The 18677-nt window shown below is 45.1% G+C and overlaps 8 protein-coding genes across 8 annotated transcripts; 4 read left to right on the top strand and 4 right to left on the bottom strand.

Annotated features, from left to right (window-relative positions):
• Positions 1–3: 3 nt before the first annotated feature.
• EAF01_010253 (uncharacterized protein) lies at positions 4–1465 on the bottom strand. The gene is made up of 2 exons (XM_038918510.1): positions 956–1465; positions 4–902 (listed from the first exon to the last, which is right to left on the bottom strand). The coding sequence occupies exons 1-2, from the start codon at positions 1227–1229 to the stop codon at positions 196–198; spliced, it is 981 nt and encodes a 326-aa protein (XP_038765735.1). The 5' UTR covers positions 1230–1465; the 3' UTR covers positions 4–195.
• A 129-nt stretch (positions 1466–1594) lies between these two features.
• On the top strand, positions 1595–2073 carry EAF01_010254 (uncharacterized protein; the record flags this gene model as incomplete). The annotated part of the gene is made up of 4 exons (XM_038918511.1): positions 1595–1618; positions 1744–1786; positions 1903–1933; positions 1989–2073. 4 exons carry the CDS (start codon positions 1595–1597, stop codon positions 2071–2073), a joined length of 183 nt encoding a protein of 60 aa, XP_038765736.1.
• A 797-nt stretch (positions 2074–2870) lies between these two features.
• On the bottom strand, positions 2871–4287 carry EAF01_010255 (uncharacterized protein; the record flags this gene model as incomplete). Its single annotated transcript, XM_038918512.1, has 2 exons — positions 3579–4287; positions 2871–3419 (listed from the first exon to the last, which is right to left on the bottom strand). The coding sequence occupies exons 1-2, from the start codon at positions 3657–3659 to the stop codon at positions 2871–2873; spliced, it is 630 nt and encodes a 209-aa protein (XP_038765737.1). The 5' UTR covers positions 3660–4287.
• On the top strand, positions 3753–4134 carry EAF01_010256 (uncharacterized protein; the record flags this gene model as incomplete). The annotated part of the gene is made up of 2 exons (XM_038918513.1): positions 3753–3964; positions 4065–4134. The coding sequence occupies 2 exons, from the start codon at positions 3753–3755 to the stop codon at positions 4132–4134; spliced, it is 282 nt and encodes a 93-aa protein (XP_038765738.1).
• A 158-nt stretch (positions 4288–4445) lies between the features above and the next one.
• On the bottom strand, positions 4446–7352 carry EAF01_010257 (uncharacterized protein; the record flags this gene model as incomplete). The annotated part of the gene is made up of 1 exon (XM_038918514.1): positions 4446–7352. One exon carries the CDS (start codon positions 7350–7352, stop codon positions 4446–4448), a length of 2907 nt encoding a protein of 968 aa, XP_038765739.1.
• A 2981-nt stretch (positions 7353–10333) lies between these two features.
• On the top strand, positions 10334–11301 carry EAF01_010258 (uncharacterized protein; the record flags this gene model as incomplete). Its single annotated transcript, XM_038918515.1, has 3 exons — positions 10334–10447; positions 10513–10756; positions 10808–11301. 3 exons carry the CDS (start codon positions 10334–10336, stop codon positions 11299–11301), a joined length of 852 nt encoding a protein of 283 aa, XP_038765740.1.
• Positions 11302–12532: 1231 nt separating this feature from the next.
• On the bottom strand, positions 12533–14507 carry EAF01_010259 (uncharacterized protein; the record flags this gene model as incomplete). Its single annotated transcript, XM_038918516.1, has 9 exons — positions 12533–12747; positions 12808–12877; positions 12940–12992; positions 13051–13134; positions 13183–13233; positions 13287–13375; positions 13425–13947; positions 14005–14210; positions 14266–14507. The coding sequence occupies 9 exons, from the start codon at positions 14505–14507 to the stop codon at positions 12533–12535; spliced, it is 1533 nt and encodes a 510-aa protein (XP_038765741.1).
• A 2874-nt stretch (positions 14508–17381) lies between these two features.
• On the top strand, positions 17382–18594 carry EAF01_010260 (uncharacterized protein; the record flags this gene model as incomplete). The annotated part of the gene is made up of 4 exons (XM_038918517.1): positions 17382–17502; positions 17553–17707; positions 17763–17987; positions 18049–18594. 4 exons carry the CDS (start codon positions 17382–17384, stop codon positions 18592–18594), a joined length of 1047 nt encoding a protein of 348 aa, XP_038765742.1.
• Between the last annotated feature and the right edge of the window lie 83 nt (positions 18595–18677).

Consider the following 18677-nt stretch of genomic DNA (forward strand, 5'->3'; position numbering starts at 1 on the left):
TAGATTTACATATATAAGGAAACACCTCTCGCTCCTGCAAGAGTCCGTCCTTCATTGAGCTACAGGCTCCCTAAAATGAGATCCTTTTGATTGATTCAATCCCAGAACTCCTCGCTGATAATGCATTCCACCGCCCATACCTGAGATTCCAAACCCAAATTATTATTCGTATCTTTTCTGTTATAATCCATCTTCCTACGGCTCTAATGACACCAAATCCTCATCCATAGGCGAAGGTGGAGGTTGCGGATGTGCCTGCGTCCTCCTTTTTGCCGGTGCACCTTTCCTGAAATACTGCTTCTCTGCATTAACTACTATACTGCGATCATCTAGCGCCAGCCTTGTATTTTCGTTCCCACTTCCACTACCAGAATTTGTAATTCCCAGTTCCAACATGGTACGTTCCCACAACGCATGACGTTCCTTACTCTTTGGATCTCTGCCAGCCATTCGTTTCATTTCCCTATCTTTGCCCACCCTTCCAATCTTCACCAGTTGTCTCAGAGCCTCCTCCCCCTTCTTGGCATTTTCCGCAGCCTTCTCCCGGATTTTTCGCGGATCCGTTAAGCGTTCGCTTTCTTTGGGCGTCCATTTAAATGTATGTTTACTAGGAAATGCGGGGAATCCTTTCGGAATATATGATTTCTGTGCCTTTTCCACCTCACCATTAAGCTCCACTCCTAATATCCTTATGACATTCTTCGTCGTCGGATCTTCCTTTGGTGCAGGTTCCAATTCTAATTCCAGCTTCGGTACGGAAATCGGAGGTCGCAGATGCGGTTCTAATGATGCGAGCGGTAATTGATACCGATTAAACGCGTACGATATATCGAGGGGTATGGGAATATTCCTTCTCGCATTATTCATCGAAGAAGTGACCTGAGCAAGTAAATGCGTCGTATCTTGAATCTCGTCAACAAAAGGCTTCTCAGCCCACAGGTGAGGATATACAAACACGTATCGACTTCGGCACACATGGCCTCCAACGCTTCTTCCGTCGCCCGCTCAAACCCTACGTGTTCCAACGTCTGACAAATCGATCGCCGCAAGAGCATCCGCACGTCGCTGTCGAAAAGTGCAGACTCCATTTTATCGGGGCGCGACAATTCCAGCTCGGGCGGAGGCGTTTGCGGGAGGACGGGCGATATGCGTTGCCTTTTTCGATAAGGCTCCTCCATGTCGTCGTCGCTAGATGTAGGTGTCGATCGTTTTCGTGACACTGGGACCATGATCGCAATGCTTTTCCGTATCTATGTTTATTTTTTTCGCGCCCACAGCAAGCTTTAAATAAATTAATCGCGGGTATGGATGTGGAAAGAATGATTCATGGCCGTAGTGTGAATTCAATCGAATGAACGTTTCCGCGTTATCGAAAGCGTAAATTACTACTCGTGAATATCAAAGGTTCAGAAGTATCGATCACGTGGGGAAATCGAGTTGGCATTGGCGGATCTAGCGTGGATGCCTCAGGTATTAATAGCGCGCTAAAATAGGACGCTCGGCGAGCGTGGGATGCATCATGCGATTTTGAATCTGAGCAAGCAAAGAAGAGATACAGAACCTGATATTCTTCCCCTCGAAAGAAATATACAAAATGGCTATCAAACCAATTACTGGAGTATGTTTCTCTCTCTGTCCGCGGTGGGATAAGTGAGGAGCTTGGAATTGGAGTTGGGAAGTTGGAAGGACATAATTGAATTGGGTGAATACAATTGGAGAATGAGCTGACCATTTGTACTGTAGATGCTCCGAAGAGGGCTCGTCCTTGACCTTAGCGTCGCTTTCGGTATGTGGTGAACGGATGTCTTAGGGGGTGCGATGGGAGTGGGAGGGTGACTGGAGGGGAGAATCTGCAGATATCGCAGAGGTGAAGCAAAGCAGTCAACTAACACGACCCACCAGGTCTCGGAACTACATTCGGATATGGTTTCTGGTAAATCTTTCCTTTTCGAACGGCCTCAAGGAACATAGCATTAACATAGTAATAGGTACGGATACCATGTTCCAGCCGTCCGCAAGCGCGATGCATTCTACGCCAAATTGGAGGATCAAAGAGCTGCCAATGCTGCATAAGGATGAGGATAGACAAAAAGACATAGATTGGATTGGGTGTCTCGTTACAGTGGATGGTTGAAACAGGCAGAGGTGGATGGGAGGAGTATTGCATGCTGGGAGGCTGGAATGGGTAGGCAAGCTGTACATTACCAATATCGATGATGCTTTGGCAATGCATGCATTTTTTCTCTTCGGAACTGTGAGAAATTCTTTGGGACATGTATGTGTCTGTTTGGAGGAATTATGTGCAAGTGATGGGCGGGTGAGGCTTTAGATATCTTGCAACGAAAGTTGAGTCGGGGTGCACTGGTTGTCATGAGAAATGCATTGGATATTCTTGGCCTACTTTTCTATACGGAGCCATCAAGGTCAGAAAGTTTGGCTTGAAATATACGCTCTATCGAAATCAAAGTGCTGGTTGCTAAAGCCGTACCGTACTCTTTTCATTCCTTACTTCATATAAGCAGACCAAAGGTTTGTGACTCTTGCTATTCTGATTTGTCAGACAGCATTTATTATTACACATCGAGCAGATAAAGGCCCTCGCAACCCAACGCCCTTTCCATCTCTAATTGGCGATACACATCGTGCAGGAGTATGGCATCCCATCACGTGTATCATTCTCCATTCAGACTCCCATTGTAGAGCATAGGCCAATGCAAATCCATTCCTCACTAACATTCCGTTGCAAATTTTATCACCTCCTCTACTCCAACTTCCACACAACTTCCCCGCCCTTCTCCCCCCACCCCTCTCCATCCTTCCCCCTAACAACCTCCTCCCTCCTCTCCCTCTCCTCCAACATCTCCTCCACACTACCCCCCCATCCCAAACGCCCCAACCTCTTCCCTCTCCACCCTCATCCACCCTCTCCACCCCATCACCACCTCCGGCCTCCCCATCCCCCTCAAACTCCCCATATCCACCCCCTCCCTCCCCTCAACCCCAAAAACTATCGTCCCCCCAAACTCCCTCCCATAACTATCATGCTCCCCACACAACATATACTCTTCCACGCCCTTCAACGTACTTTCCAGATTCTGGACCGAAGGTCGAAAGATATGAAGATGTTTGAGATCTGACCTCTTCAATTTATTCTCCTGTCCCTCATCATCATCCTCTCGAAACGCCAAAAACGAAGGAGAAAATCTCGCATGCAAATCAATTAACACAACACACTTTCCTACCTTCCCATCTCTATCTCTCAAAAGTCCACTTAATATATGAATCAACAACGGTAACTGTCTCCCCGAAACCGATAATCTCGACTGGTTTTGATACTTATCAGCCCACAATTCATCTAGAGAATCAACCTGAGTTCTCGACGGACGGGGATTCAAAGTATGGGTTAGAGTTGTGAGAAGCTTGTAGTATGATTAGCTTCATGTTCTCGTGTGAATGTACTAATTACCAGATAATATCATGCAAGGAAATAGAAGAAGGGAGAGAGGGGAAATTCGTTATCGATAAGCAAGCAGTAAGTAACGAGATACGAGGTAGAGTAGAGTAGAGATCCTACATACCGATTCCAAACTCTCTTCGCTCTCATCCACTTCTCGTAATAATCGGCCGCCGAATATCTCCTCGCTAGATTTGATATCCATTGTGATCTCTCTCTTTCCTCTTCTTTCTCAATTCTCACGCCCTCAAATCGGAATCCTCACTCCTCCCCAAACAAGCAAACAAACAAAGAACAAATGACACCACCCCTCCTCCCCTTCCCACCCAGTGCCCTTCCCTTCGAATCAACCCTAACGTCCAAGTCTCAACACCGAAAAGGTTTCGACGGGAATCTCAAAAACTGTGAATTACTTGAACTATGGCAATACAATTGCGATATGCAAAAGGATAGGGATGGGAAGGTTGGGGAAAATATTGTGTGTAGACCCGTGGAACGGCTTTTTCGTCGGTAAGTTTTTGTATTTTTTATTTTCCTTGGGAGGGGTTGGGTAGGATCGGATTTTGTGTTTTTACGGGAGGATGAGTGATAGATGTTGATGGGATCGTAGGTGTAAAGATCGAAAGGGAACTTTTATGGTGGAGACGACGGTTTGGGAGGGAGAAGGAAGTGCAAAGTGATAGATAGTCGGGGATTTGGGGTTGGATGCTTGTGGTTAGCGTGAACCAATGCGTGGTGAGAAGATGATATCGCAAAATAGGGTTTGTAGATGGAGAGGGCATTACAAATGATGAAATCGATGATAAGTTTGATTGAGGTCTACACAAGTTATTTTCATTATTGCTTTACGGCTTTACGGCTTTTCAATTCTCTACAGACCGTGAGACATTGGTTTGTCCCCAAATGCTTCCGAACACCACCATTCCATGACCCATCTTTGATAACAACTCCTTAAGCCTCTCATCGTCACTCCTGGTACCCAATGACGAAACTACAACTTCGAAATCGCATCCAATAGCTCTTCGATCTCCTTGCTCTTGCTCTTGCTCTTGCCTTCCTCTTTCTCTTCCGCTGCAAAAGAAGAGGGATCCTCACTGTCCTCTCCTTGTAAATTCTCATTATCCAAAGCATTAAGTTTCTGCCGCACCGCACAAATCTTAGCATGATCCTGCAGCGCCTCAAGATTTTCGGTCGAGAGAACCTTCCAAAAACTCTCCGTTTGAACCATCATCATCCAGTAAACTGCTAAATTTTTATGTGCCATACGATCACGCCACACCTTACTAACCAACTCAAATACCGGCATGATTGCAAAATCTGCAAGACCGATTTCATCGCCTGCTATGTATTTCGCTTCTTTGGCGTAGCTATCCCATTTAGCGAGTTCAGCACGGAAAGGCTGCACGCTAAAGGGAACTGTTCTCCAGATCTTGAGTAGGGTGTTGGCTTCTTCAAAACGGGTGTAATGACGGGCGAAATGACCCGGAGATTTACAATTCTGTGAGGGTTTATAGATAGCTTCAATATAAAACATGATTGGCATACATCCTTCGACAGTAGTTCTGTCATGGTCGTTATCAATAAATTTGATCACAGCTGTTTCTGGTACAAGCGAATCGTCAACTTCAAGATCTTCTCGTTTCCAATGAAAAGGTGGTGAAATGTTCGCTTCTATCCAAGGGATGCCGTAGTGATTGAGCATAAACTTCACCCGGTGGTCATCGATGGGATCTCCCGACGAGAAAAGCTTTTTATGATTCGGCATGTGTAGTACGTCGAAGCCTTTACCGTAGATCTCCTGCCAGTCGAAATTGCTGTCATGATTCTCTTTCCCGAAAGCTTGTAGCATTTCTTGAGTTTGAGGTGTATCTCCATTGATTACCTGCACTGCGTCCTCTTTCCTCTTGGCAGTTGCACCTTGTCCCCAAATCTTTTGTTGACTTTTATCCAGGTATGTACCAATGTATCTAAATGTCAGAGATATACGTCCACAATCGTAAGCCAGTTCAGCCTTGGATTTCTCACTCGCCATTCTCTTGTCTGGTCGAATGCCATGTAACCACTTCTTATTGGTTTCCAGGCCCATCTTGCACAATGAGTTATGTGGCAGAGCTGCTCTGCAAGATTCTCGAGGGACGCTCTGAGACTCTGCACATAACCCGTTCTTCAGGGGTTTCTTGGTGCGAAATACCATCGTCCGTTGAGCTCCCAGGCTCACATTAGCAATGAATGTATTAGGAATGATATCCAATGTTTTGTCACTGTGCTCAGATATATTATCGTTCCCATCTCGATAGAATTGGATCAGTACGTGGTTTAGAGAATGACCAAGTCTTTCCTCTACTATCTTCTTGATAGTTTCAACTGTGGGTGAAAATGGTAGGAGAGCAGGCGATTCATCTGCCGGGTGACGATACATCGGAGTACTACCATCTTCTTCGATTTGACCCTGAACCGCTACAAGCCTCGGTACCTCCCCACCCTGATGACCCATCTTCTGCCAAAGGACCTCGTCCCGAATTTTCTCGAAAATTCCACTCGCGAACGCATAGGGCAGGAGGTTTCTGATGACCGTTGTATCGCCTTCACAAAGAGCAGCCCTATCGGCTAATGCATTATCTTCGTCTTTTGGCATCTCGTCAAAAGATTTCTTCTTTGTTGAAGGTTTTGGCTGGAGTTCCTCCTTCTCGATTGCCTGGATCTTTGGACTAGGCAGAGTTACTTCAGCTAGGTTTGGTAAATTGGATGAGTCAGGCGACGGAATTTTTGAAGACGCTGGGCTGCGTTGCTTTGAAGGGATAGAGGGGTCTTCTACTTCCACAGGCTTCGCAGTGTGCCGACGTGATTTCACTTTCGACTTAACCTTCTCTCTCTTTTTAGCTTCTGCTTCCAGTTCCGCTGGTGGTTTCGCTCGTCGAATTTGTGATCGCAGGAGTTGACTAGTGATTTCGAAATCGTCTTCGATGGCTGCCGTCGATGATGGGGCTTTGACGGTGGTGACTTGCGGGTTTTCTGCTTCTAGCTTTAAGTTCCCCATTAGATTTTCAATCCCAGTATTTCGAGATTCCTTTGGCTGTGGCTCTCTAGGTTTAGGACGAGATTTCTTACTGGAAGTCGTCCTCCTTTCAGCGACCTTCTTTTGCTTCTGTAAGCTTTCAATGAGGTCCCCGCTACTTATGACATCGCACCCCGTGTAGGCTCTAAGCTGCCGTAAAGCTTCGTCATGTCTAGCTTTACTCCTGTACCCCAGGCAATCCTCAATTATGGTTATGGCATAACCGTGGCGGGCAGCGTCCATTGCCGTGGCAAACACACTTACATTCGTAAGAGCCCCAGCAATGTAAATTTCTGTCACAAACTTGCCCCTTAATTTTTGGACTAGACTACCATCTTTGAATGCGGAATAGTATGTTTTGTTGAATACCAGGTCTTTCGCAGAAATGGGCGCAAATGCCTCTGAAATGGCTGAGCCTCTCGAGTTGGGCTTCAGCATGCGTACTTTGCCTTCGCATTGAACGGTCAAAAAAGCTTCCGCTGCATCCCCATCGCTGCTAGCTACCGAAGGCTTGCTTTCTTCATTGGACACGGGCTCACTTTCGGGTGTCACTTTGTCGCGTCGACGTCGTAGAAGCTCGTTATCCGTTACGATGGCCTCGCTATCATCGTGCGGTTGATTGACTATCCTCGAAACCCCCTCCGTGGAAATGCTGCATATCCATATTATGTCACCAGAAGGACGGAAAGGCTCGATGAGATTCTTTATATTGTCGACGTAGCTCGGGGGGGTTTCGACCGGCAGCAGGCTCTCTTCTCCTATAAAATCGTTTTGCAGATCTAGGAGGAGTAGGGCCTGGCGCGTTCGTATGAACGGTATAGTTTGTTCGTCAATCTCAAACATTTGGGGCAACCTATGATGGATATCAACCAAAGTATTTTCAGGCGAGTCGACTTTGCTGAATATGGAAGATTTAAAGGTTGGCACGATGTGCTCCGGGCTGCACGACTCTATATGTTGTGTTTACTAGCTAAGGGGATATCCATTGCTTACATTGGTCATTATTCAGAAAGACCACCGAGAGGTAGGAGCAACGTCGATGCGTATGTAGCACCGCATGATGCTGTAAGATTCCGTAGACAACCGGCACTGCAAATAATATGCACGGATCTGGTCTCAATCGAATAACAGACAATGTGACAATGGGTAGTACATAGGCGAATGCGAGAGACGGAATCCTCTGGGTTAGTCGATACGATGGATAAGATTATTGTTGTATGGATGGATGGATGGTTTGGATCTTGACATTTAGAGTTAGAGTGGAAATGAAATAGATACAAGCACGCAGCTGGAATGTTTCTGTTCTGAACTTCGATAAGGAACACGGGCCCCCGGAAATGATGACAGACTAGGCCATTTACGATCATTTACGATCATTTAACTAACATTTAACTAACATTTTTGATGAGGAATCGAGGATGTAGGTACTAGGTATTTCCTACCTAATAAGAATAAGTACTAAGTAGGTCCTGGTGGTCCTAGGTGATTGAGACATAATATAGCGACCAGGTATCCAAGTTCTAACAGACATGGGTGACACATGGTTAGAGTGAAAGGCAGGGAAGAAGGAGTAAGGTTGAGGAAAGAAATCAATTGATTAATCAACCGTTGAGAAAAGAGTTAACCGTTGATCTTCCCTCCCGGCCCCCTTCTTCTCTCCCCTTCCTTGAACTTCCTTCCCTTTGACACGGGGCTAAGAGCATAAGCTCAGAGCCCTATCTACCAGGCAGTATCTGCTCCGTACTCTGTCGACAGTTAGACACTAGTAAACTGACCTCAACCCTCGCAACATAGCGAGCATGGCCCTTTTCAACATCGGCCTGTCTCTTTGACTTCTAATCTTTCCTGCTGATCAACGCATATGGAAGAAATCCCATGTTGCTTATCAGTATTATCATGCCACTTGCATCGCTCACCTATAGCCATTGACCAACGGGACGAAGAACGCGTACACCGAAATATGTACTACAACATATAAGCCAGTTACATAACCCGAAACCGTACCCAGTCTATGAATCACATCATCGTGTGAATCAATCTACCTAGACACTCTCTCCGTAAATCCATTCACCGTCATATAGACTTCAATCACACCGTGAGATTTCATACGGTCCTCTGGACGAACGAGCATTGTAGACTAGTAGTCTGTCTGTACCTTCGTAAGGATTAATCTCGGAATCCAAGTAGCGGAGATCGTAGGTGAAAAATAACGGGGTCTGATTTTGATACAACAGGGGGGAATTTGTCCGATGGAATAAAGCGAAGCGCCAAGAAGAACCTTTCGATGATACCGCTAGAACCATGTATCTGATTCTGATTCTGATTCTGATAGGGGGGGGGAGAGGAGACATCAGAGAAGATTGATTGGTTTCGTATTGTGAAGTTTGTGCTTTCTTGCATTGCACCGAGAATCCATTTCCTTTGCATTATAATACTCCGTACGTACAGAGTACTTCTATTGCGCATGTAGCTTGTATGTCGTAGGTATACCCTCGTAGTCACTTTACACGCAAAATCATCTTCCAAGGTAAAGTGTATCTATGTATCGTATGTATGTCTGATGGAAAAAGAAACACCCGCCCAACACTACATTGTGTTTCTCTTCTGTCTCTTGTCCTTGTTCTCGTTCTCATTCTCATTCTTCTTTGCCCCACCACTCATCATACCTAGCTAGAGCTTGAGGCGTTAAAACCGTTGAGGAATCAAGAAACCCCGTCAACGCAGCCATCGGAAGTTTTAACTAAATCATCCAAGACTCATTTGATACTCGTAGATGATAGTAAAAAGCCCCCCACAAATCCAAGAAAAAAAACAAAAAAAAAACGAAAAAAAACCCCTTGCACTTACGGTCTGTACACTGAAGCATCATATGATCAATCGTCAAGATTTCATCGAAACAATTTCATTATGATCTTCGCACTACTGCAGTGCTGTTGTCGATCTACCTGCAGCTTGAGTTACGGGGGCTCGAGCGGGGGGGGGGGAAAGGATGGTGTGGATAATACTGGACATATGTGCAATATGATTAACTTTTGAACATATTGGCTGGCTCATTTGCATGGAGGTTTGACAGGCACAAATGCTTATTGCCAACTGTCAAAACTACTCAGCCGTCCACTTGCATACATCTCGTCGGCTATCTTCTGACAATCGATTGATGTGGAAATATTTACCTTGTTTAACAATTAGAGTGAACAAGCGTGCAAGACCAGGATCGTTGAATGTGTTACGGGGAAATAAAGTATCGCCAACATTCAAGAGTTTATTCATACCAAAAGCCTCGCATTCACATGGGACAATATTCCTCGCAACTCTTACCTGCAGAGTGGTATTCGGGGACCAAACGGCTCAAAGGGGACCTTGAATAGCCAGATGTGAGGTTGCAGTGGACGGAGGTTTTTAATGCTTTAACTTGAGCATATCACTTGATATTGATATTGACAGGAGTTTTATATAAATTCTCTTGGCTTGATTTTTCAACTTGACAGTTAAACTGCTTCCTCGATAAAGAGGGGGAGGAGCTCGAAAAGCTACCCCGCGAAAAGACGGAAAGTATGATCACGTGTTATCGAGCTTCAAGATACCGAGGCTCGGTGATGTTGAGGTCAAGTTGGCCGATCATCTATCTCAAGCTTCAGGATTCCAGTTGCAATTTACAAAGACCTTATTGATTACAACACTTGTTTTTGAAATTTCATCCATCTGCATCAATCTGCTCTAGAAGTATATCCTACAAGTTAGTGACTTGATTAGCAATCCACTCAGCAATCCAAAACACAAGCAAGCAGCAGGAGCTTGCCCATTGCCCTCGCCAAACAAACAAAATGGCTTCCTCAAAACCCACCTACAAACACTTTCTCGTCACATATCCAGCACCATACATAGCACATGTGCAAATCAACCGTCCCGAGAAACTCAATGCCTTTTTCGAAGCAATGGTAAGGCGCCCCGTATCCACAATCCACACCATCCCCTCAATCATTCGCTAACCCCTTAAATCTAGTGGCTTGAATTTCGCACCATTTTCGACACCCTCTCCTATTCTCCCGACGTGCGCTCCATCATATTATCCGGCGCCGGCGAACGCGCATTCTCAGCTGGTCTAGATGTCGAGGCCGCCGCACAAGATGGCGTTTTAGCCGAAAAAGAAGGGAAAACAACAGATGTAGCGCGAACGGCGCAAGCTATCAAACGTCACGTTGAGGAATTTCAAGCTTGTATAAGTAGTGTCGAGAAATGCGAGAAACGTATGTCCCCCCACTCCCATTGAAAGGAAACAATCTAATCGCATCAAATAGCCGTGATCTGTGTTCTGCACGGCTACTCCCTCGGTCTCTCAATCGATATATCCACCTGCGCCGATATCCGCATCTGTACTTCAGACGTCAAGATGGCCGTAAAGGAAGTAGACATTGGACTCGCCGCCGATATTGGGACCCTCTCCCGCCTTCCCAAGGTTGTCGGTTCTTTCAGCTGGGTCAAAGACGTATGTCTCTCTGCCCGCGTCTTCGGAGCCGAAGAAGCGCTGCGTGTAGGTTTCGTGACATATGTTGAGCCTTCAAAGCAAAAGGCGATCGAGAAAGCACTTGGGATTGCAAAATTGCTGGCGGAAAAAAGTCCAGTGGCTGTGCAGGGTACAAAGGAACTTTTAAATCACGCGAGGGATAATCGGTTAGCGGATAGTTTGAGATACACGGGGGTGTGGAATAGTGCGGCGATCCAGACGAAGGATGTTAAGGATGCGATGTTGAGTGGGTTGCAGAAGAGAAAACCTACTTTTGAGAAACTTTGACAGGGATTAGTGGAAGGCAATTACAACAATTTGTGAGGTCAGATTTTAGGAATAAGAGGGATGGATTGTTCCACTTGAAAGCTGTCTGGGGGCGTCTCCCGTTGCTGTACCAAGAAGACGGAGATAAGATGCAGCACTCAAACCTGTAAGATAGCACACGAGATCAACCTCTAATATATGAGCTCTCAGACGAGAGTTGAAAGAAACAAGCAAGAAAGATATATACTCGAAAGTACACTCTATATAGACTCATCTAATCTCACATTCCCAGATTTCTCACATGACAAGTCTAAACCAACCTCCTCACCCACTCTCCATACCTACCTATCTTATCACGTTCGTATCCGTATTCACATCCCCCATCCCCCATTCACCAGCACCCAAACAATCTAACAAAATTAATCTCGTTAATCACAACAATCTCGCTGCTACCCAAGCTTATCCAACTTCCTGAGTTAGTTCCTGTGCCTTGTGAGCCCTGGCATTAGCTCCAAATACAACTCTTTCAGCCGCTAGTGTTTCAATGAATTCCCAGTGTTTCTCTCTCAAATTTTCTCGAGAAGTACTTCTCTGCACAACTCTGATGCTGCTTCTTTTGACATGTTTCTACCTACCTATCTGTTCTTGTTTATCCAGGATATCTTTAAAGATGCATTTTTTATATCAAACTTATTTCTTTCTTGCTTGCCTGTCTCTTGGTTGACCACTGTACTTCCCAAGTTGCTTGTGTCAAGACTCAGGTGATATCATTTCATCTTCTATATTCAGAGAAGCCAAGAAACGATACAGCATTTTCAAAAGAAAGTCTCGCAACGAAATCACCAAGCACCAAGCACCACCGTTAAGAAACTCAATCCTTTTGTGATATAAACCAGCTTTCGATTTTATCTCAAATATCTAGGTACTAAGTAGCTATCTTGTTTGAGATCCCAAATCGCAGTAATATCTTTTCATTTCCGTCCTGTCCTAATATAACAACCATGTGCTTTCATTGCTTTTTTGATGGTGTCCTTGCCTAGTCGAGCACAAGTATCCATGAATGATCGCAATCAATGAAGAAAAAAAGAAAATCTGAACCAATACTACGGTAACACCAGCCTATTTATCTGCGTTCAACAACAAAGTATCCTTAAACTTCTTCATTTGAAATCCGAAGCTCATCCAACCACGCCGAAGAGTAAGTGAGACAAGCAAGCAGCTTTTCTTGAGAGAAGTCGAATAAACTTGTCATCTACCAGCCGCTGCCGCCTGCGACCTCTTGACCACCACCAGTAGCCCAGTTGTCGTCATCGCCACCAGCAGCAGGAGCAGAATAGTCATCATCAGCCGCATCGCCGCCTCCATAGTCACCACCATTGGCTGTGGCATCACCATCACCGTAGCCGTTGGCATCACCAGTGTCCTCATCGGCAACTGGCTCCTTGCAGCGAACCTTAGTGTGACCCACTAATCTATGTCAGTACATCGTAAAGAACAAAGACTTGAGAGATGCGAAGATTCACTTACTCTTCTTGCAGTTCTGGCATTGAACGCGAGAATAGTCACGAGGCTTTGGGCATTCCTTACCGGTATGTCCCTGTTTATGTCAATAAAATTTTCCAAATGAGATTAAATGAGGTTAAAAGGCATTTAACTAACCTCTGCGTCACAGTTGCGACAGATCATGACACGCTCATTTGTACAATCCTTGGCTACGAGCAAGAAAATTAGCACACTTGATAGCTATTAATGAATTGCTACATGACTTACCTCTATGACCAGGTTGGTTGCAATTCCTGCAGAGACCACCGTCACCTCCACCACCGGTTGGGCAGTCGCGAGAGAAATGACCAACTATGTTATGTTAGAAAAATTAGAATATGAGAAGGTTGAAGAACTTACTCTTGTTGCAATTCTTGCATTCAACACCCTCGGCGGAGCGTGGCTCTGGGCCTAAGCTCGATGTTAGCTTTCGTTATGAAACACGAGGATATTGCTGAACTTACACTCCTTGGAACTATGACCAGATTTCTTACAGTTACGACAAGCGAACTTATCCTCACGAGGAATTGGGCAATCACGAACACGATGGCCACTACTCCAAGTTAGTATTTTCAAAGGAATTTCAGTGTAAGAAAACTTACATCTCATTACAGTTGAAACACTGAACTTGGACACGTCCAGTGTCAACTCGCTCTTCAGTGCAATGCTTTGAGGTATGACCAAGCTCGTTGCAGCGGGAGCAAAGAGGAATGCCACGATCAACAGGCTCACCAGCATTGGCGAGGCGCTCAAGGTTCTCCTCCGGGGTAGCTGGCCAGCTCTCCTTTTCCTTGGGCCGGCTGTGCTTGCTTGACTTGCGCCAAGAAACAGAGTACTTGCGGTCAAGATTGCCCTGCAAGTCCATGTTAGTGTAGGTCTGGGTGAGTTCCTTCTCCACGGCAATGAGATAGATGGGGATGTTTTGAGTACGGAATGCATTCTCCAATTGGACATAGGTAGCATCTGGAGAAGCCTTGATATATTTCATGACCTCATACTTCATGTCGTCGAAGTCACCTTCTTGAGATTGCTTGATCAGATTTTTCCAAGCAACTTCAGCTGCGACATCTTCGACATCGTTGCGCTCAATCTTGCGAGGATTCTTACACTCAAGGATTGAATGGCCTACGATAAAAGTCAGCCTCGGTGAAATGGTTCAAGAGAAATTGAACTTGAACCTACCTTCCTCCTTACAGTTATTGCAAAGCCTGGGTGGAGCAGAAGGGCAATGAGATGCGCGATGGCCTGATTGCTCACAGATGCGACAAGTGCCGGTGAACTCACGAGCAACTGCGGGATTGGTACAGTCTGCTTTGGTATGTCCCTCCTCGCCACAGTTGTAGCATGGTCTTGCCTTTGGAGGTTGTGTACATTCGGCCTTGGAGTGACTGGCGGAAAGTGAGTTAGCACAGTAATGAAAAGCCGAAATATTACAAACAATACCCTTCTTCACCACAGTTGAAGCAACCTCCACTACGACCACCACCACCTCCTCCATTTTCCTCACCACCACCACCATACCCGCCATATTCGTTACCGGCGTCATCATTGAATTTATCTGCTACATGATATTCAGAAGAACCAGTTGCAGGAGCGTCATCCCACTCTCCGCCACCTCCGCCACTGACTACTGCAGTCTCTCCAATGTCCCAATCATCGCCACCGGCAGGAGTCTCCCAAGACATTTTGAAGGACCTGAGTGTCGCAAAGATTTGATTTTGATCTGTGCGAAAAAAAGATTAGCTATATGTTGAGAAAATGAAATGGTGAAAGGTGAAAGAACTGCGCAACATGTACCAAACTAGGTATTGCTCTAACTCAAAGACCTTCTAAAAATTGGTATCAAGAAGTAAATCGGGAGACACGTAATAAATCAAAGAGCTCAAGAAGTCAAGCTGATAAGCAAGACTACACCAGCGCACGCGAAAGTAGTGTTAATAGGAAGAGAGAAGAGAGAAGAAAGGCGAAAAACTTTGTAGTTGTGAAGGAAAGAAAGATGGAGAGGATGTTAGCAAACACTTAAAAAGGTGGGGTCCAACTCAAGTGAATTGGCTCCCAATCGGTAAAGTGCGACTTTGATTTTTCCCCTCTCAAGTGCCTCTTCAAGTGAGTACGCACTTTAGGGAACGTCGATTGCGTTGATTTAGAATATAAGAGGGTACTTGCAACAAGTCAAAAGTGTCTATGAAATGTGCTTTTGAGTGAATTTGAAAGGACGGTGATGGTGATGGTGATGGTGATTGCGGAGTGATTCCCCCAAAATTGAGAGATCAAGAGACATATCCTCGCAACAAGAGGAATACATGCTTGAAGGTATATAAGATGTGATGAAAGAAAGGATACATGAAGGACTTGTATGTGTCGTGGGAACGCGACGTGAAAGTTTTCTGTTTGGAGAAGAAAATATTGGAGAGATGATGATTTACTTACAGATTTCGTTTTGGATTGCCAGATAAGAAGATCGTGAAGGACTCTGCGATCTCAATATCAGTCAAGGAAGGAAGTATCTTGATGAATTCCCTTTGTTCGGATGGGAAAAAGAGAAACTTGTTGTTGTGGGAAAAGAGGAAGAGGAAAGTGCAAAGAAGAGGAGAAGATGCTTTACTTTGAAAGGCGGCGGGCATCTAGCGAATGTGTTTCCAATCCTTCCAATCAGAGGTTCAGATGGATATCAGAAATGAAGCTAGTCAAGATCTTTCAATTCTCATTCAAAATTACAACAATCAAGAACTTGATCCCCGTAAGAACGTATTGTAAGAATGTATTGACGCGGTACACCCCAAGTCGAAATCATGATAAGATTCTACCATAGATCATGAAAATGAAATTCAAGAATGGTACTTGAAAGTCTTTGTGGCCCCCTTCATCTTTGAAAGTCTCGTTACTTTTTCGGTTGGAGGGCCAATGAGCATCTTTGTCAAATGTGTGATGTATTTCAGACATACCACTTCACCAGCACTATATTCGAGCACTTGCTATTAAATTGCGCCTAGATTTTATTCAATATTTGAAACTCTACAAAGATACATAGAATACTTTCTTTTACCTTTCTGTTCTTCCATGGTGTAATTGATCAGATAAATTTTTGTCAACAAATGAATTCCCTTGCTTAAGTACTTGAAGGATTGTTTGACAAGACAGACATCTATGAAGTCCCCCTAACCCCAATCTGCAAAGCTACAGAACTACAATCGAATTTGACTTGCTAAGGCAGTGCATCAAAAAGTCTCAAACTTTGATGCCCAACAATTCATACCCAGAAATGCCTCAACTTCTTGCTATCCGGTCACTTCGCAGGCTTGCCTTAGCATTCAAGTTGAACAAAGCCTGCCTCGAGCCTGCCAACAGAATGATGTAGGCATGGAGGATAAGAGATACCATTGAGATAAGATGGAAGAGTCCTAATGCTATGGAATGCAGCAAGTATCCTCCATTTCCTTTGAGTTTGAAATGTCAAATAAATAATGCTGTACTTACGCAGAGAAGTTTTCTTTGCAAGATCTAATCCTAGGATTTACCAATCAAATCCAAGAGGGCTTGCCTGAGTACTTTTCAATACTTGAGCTGAATTAAAGACTTAAACGACTCTTGGTGATTGATGGTTGATTGATACTTCATCAGTTTCCTCAGCCATCCCAGAAAAAGATCATAACACTACCACAGCAGTAGCACGGAAATCATATTAGGTTTGAACACTCTTTCCCACATCTCATTACATCTGAATAGGTCCACTGACCAACTCTCCTCAACAGTACTCGCGATGATTCGACCTGCTTGTCTAAAGTTGTCGCGTTCCATCAGCATCATTGAACTTATCCTCCCCTCTCCAAATTGGCTTACGATCCCCGACTGTGAACACCTGAGAACATAGCGAGGACTTGCAAGGAGTTGGAACTGGATTGTTTTATGCTCAGCAGATACTCTACGTTTTGTCGGCTTAGAACGACGAGCGATACGCCGGGAATGTTGTGCAGCAGGTTTCTTTTTATAGTCCACCCTATCACCCTATCACCACAGCTCCCGGTCCTGGTGGTCAGCACAGGGTGCCCATGAGTTGACTGTGAGTTCACCGGACGTCTATCGAGGTTGAAAGAAGGTTTCGACCAATTTCGACGCCGTTGTTCCTGAGATATGTGGAGCTCATGACTAAGATTAGTCCTTCCGTCACATTGGCTCGATTGGCTACTTAGTCCAACGGCGTCGGTGCATGTTCATCCGAACTGCCTGACTGACGGCTAAAGTAGAATCTCGACGCCCAAAAACTGATGAATTGATGAAAATGATAGTATCTAGGTAACCATTGATCATCACCTAGACTCGGGGTATCCCACTCTTCGGATAGCGATAAGAAATTGGGCCTAGGTAAATTTCGATATCTAAGGTTAACAGTGAGAGAGCCCCGCTTCGACATGCCCCCGCTATATCACGACATCTTCGAAGGGTAAATATTTTTTGCAAGTTGGATTCTGTTTCTACACCTTGAAGCATCTTCAAGAATCTCTCAATTCTTCGCTTGCATTTTCTATTTTTCCGAAGAAATAACACAATCATCCCTCAAAATGGTGCCAGTTCCAGAAGACCTCCCAGAGATGGAATACAGATACCTAGGCCCATCTGGTCTCCAGGTATCTGCTATCGCTCTTGGTGGTTGGCTTACATATGGTGGCCATGTTGAAAAAGGTATAGCTTCTTAACTTCTTTGGGCTCATTGCAGAATTAACATACATTAGAGAACACATTTGCATGCATGAAAGCTGCCTATGATGCTGGGGTCAACTTCTTTGACTGTGCTGAAGGTTATGCTGGAGGAGAGTCTGAAAGGGTAATGGGTGAGGCCATTAAAAGATTTGGGTGGAAAAGAAATGATCTTGTTATCTCGACCAAAGTACTCCTCCATTCCCCTCCATTTTTACCCCATCAGCTTACAAGAGGCAAAATAGATTTACTGGGGTCAAGCCAATGGCGAGAAACTTGTCAACAACATCGGTCTCTCCCGCAAACGTATCATCGAAGGCACTCACCTTGCTCTCGAGCGTCTCCAATTGGAATATGTAGATCTCATCTATGCTCACAGACCCGACCGCGCTTGTCCTATGGAAGAAACCGTCCGGGCATTCAACCACCTCATCAACACCGGCAAAGCATTCTACTGGGGAACATCCGAAGTAAGCCCCACAACCCCTCAAACTTAATTCCATTCCACCCCCAGAACTAACCCTCCTTTAGTGGACCGCTGCCGAAATCGCTTCTGCCCACGCCGTCGCCCACCGCCTCAACCTCATCGCCCCCATAATGGAACAACCACAATACAACCTCCTCGCGCGCCAAAAAGTCGAGGGCGAATTTCTCCCTCTCTACAATGAGTTCGGTCTCGGCTTAACCACCTTCTCCCCTCTCAAATTCGGATTCTTGACCGGAAAATACAACACCGGTATCCCCTCCGATTCCCGTCTCGGAACCTCCAAAGACGCTTTCGCCGATCGCATGAGAGCTAAATCCGGCGACGACTCCTGGAAAGAAGATATTGCCGCCGTCGAAAAACTCATGCCTATCGCGGAGAAACTCAACATTAGCATGGCTAATTTGGCTATGAGTTGGGTGTTGAAGAATGAGAGGGTTAGTAGTGCGATTACCGGGGCTAGTAAGCCAGAACAGATCTTTGAGAGTGTGAGAGCGTTGAAGATTAGAGAGAAATTGACCCTAGAGATCATGAAGGAAATCGATGATATTTTGGGTAATAAACCAGAGCCATTGCCTAAGAGATATGTTTAGATCTACTCATGGGAAGGCTAGGTTGGAAATTTATAAAAGTTACTAGGTATATAGATGATGAAGAAGGTGTGGGAATGAGAGAT

This window comes from Botrytis porri (genome assembly GCF_014898465.1).
Source record: "Botrytis porri strain MUCL 3234 chromosome Unknown BPOR_016, whole genome shotgun sequence".
Lineage (NCBI taxonomy): Eukaryota > Fungi > Ascomycota > Leotiomycetes > Helotiales > Sclerotiniaceae > Botrytis > Botrytis porri.

What these genes read in the sequence shown, in the direction of transcription:
- EAF01_010253 (XM_038918510.1), bottom strand. Translation starts at nt 1,229, where the DNA reads ATGGTCCCAGTGTCACGAAAACGATCGACACCTACATCTAGCGACGAC. An exon ending in GTGTGCCGAAGTCGATACGT is followed by an intron (nt 903 to 955) that starts GTTTGTATATCC and finishes ACGAGATTCAAG; the next exon opens with ATACGACGCATTTACTTGCT.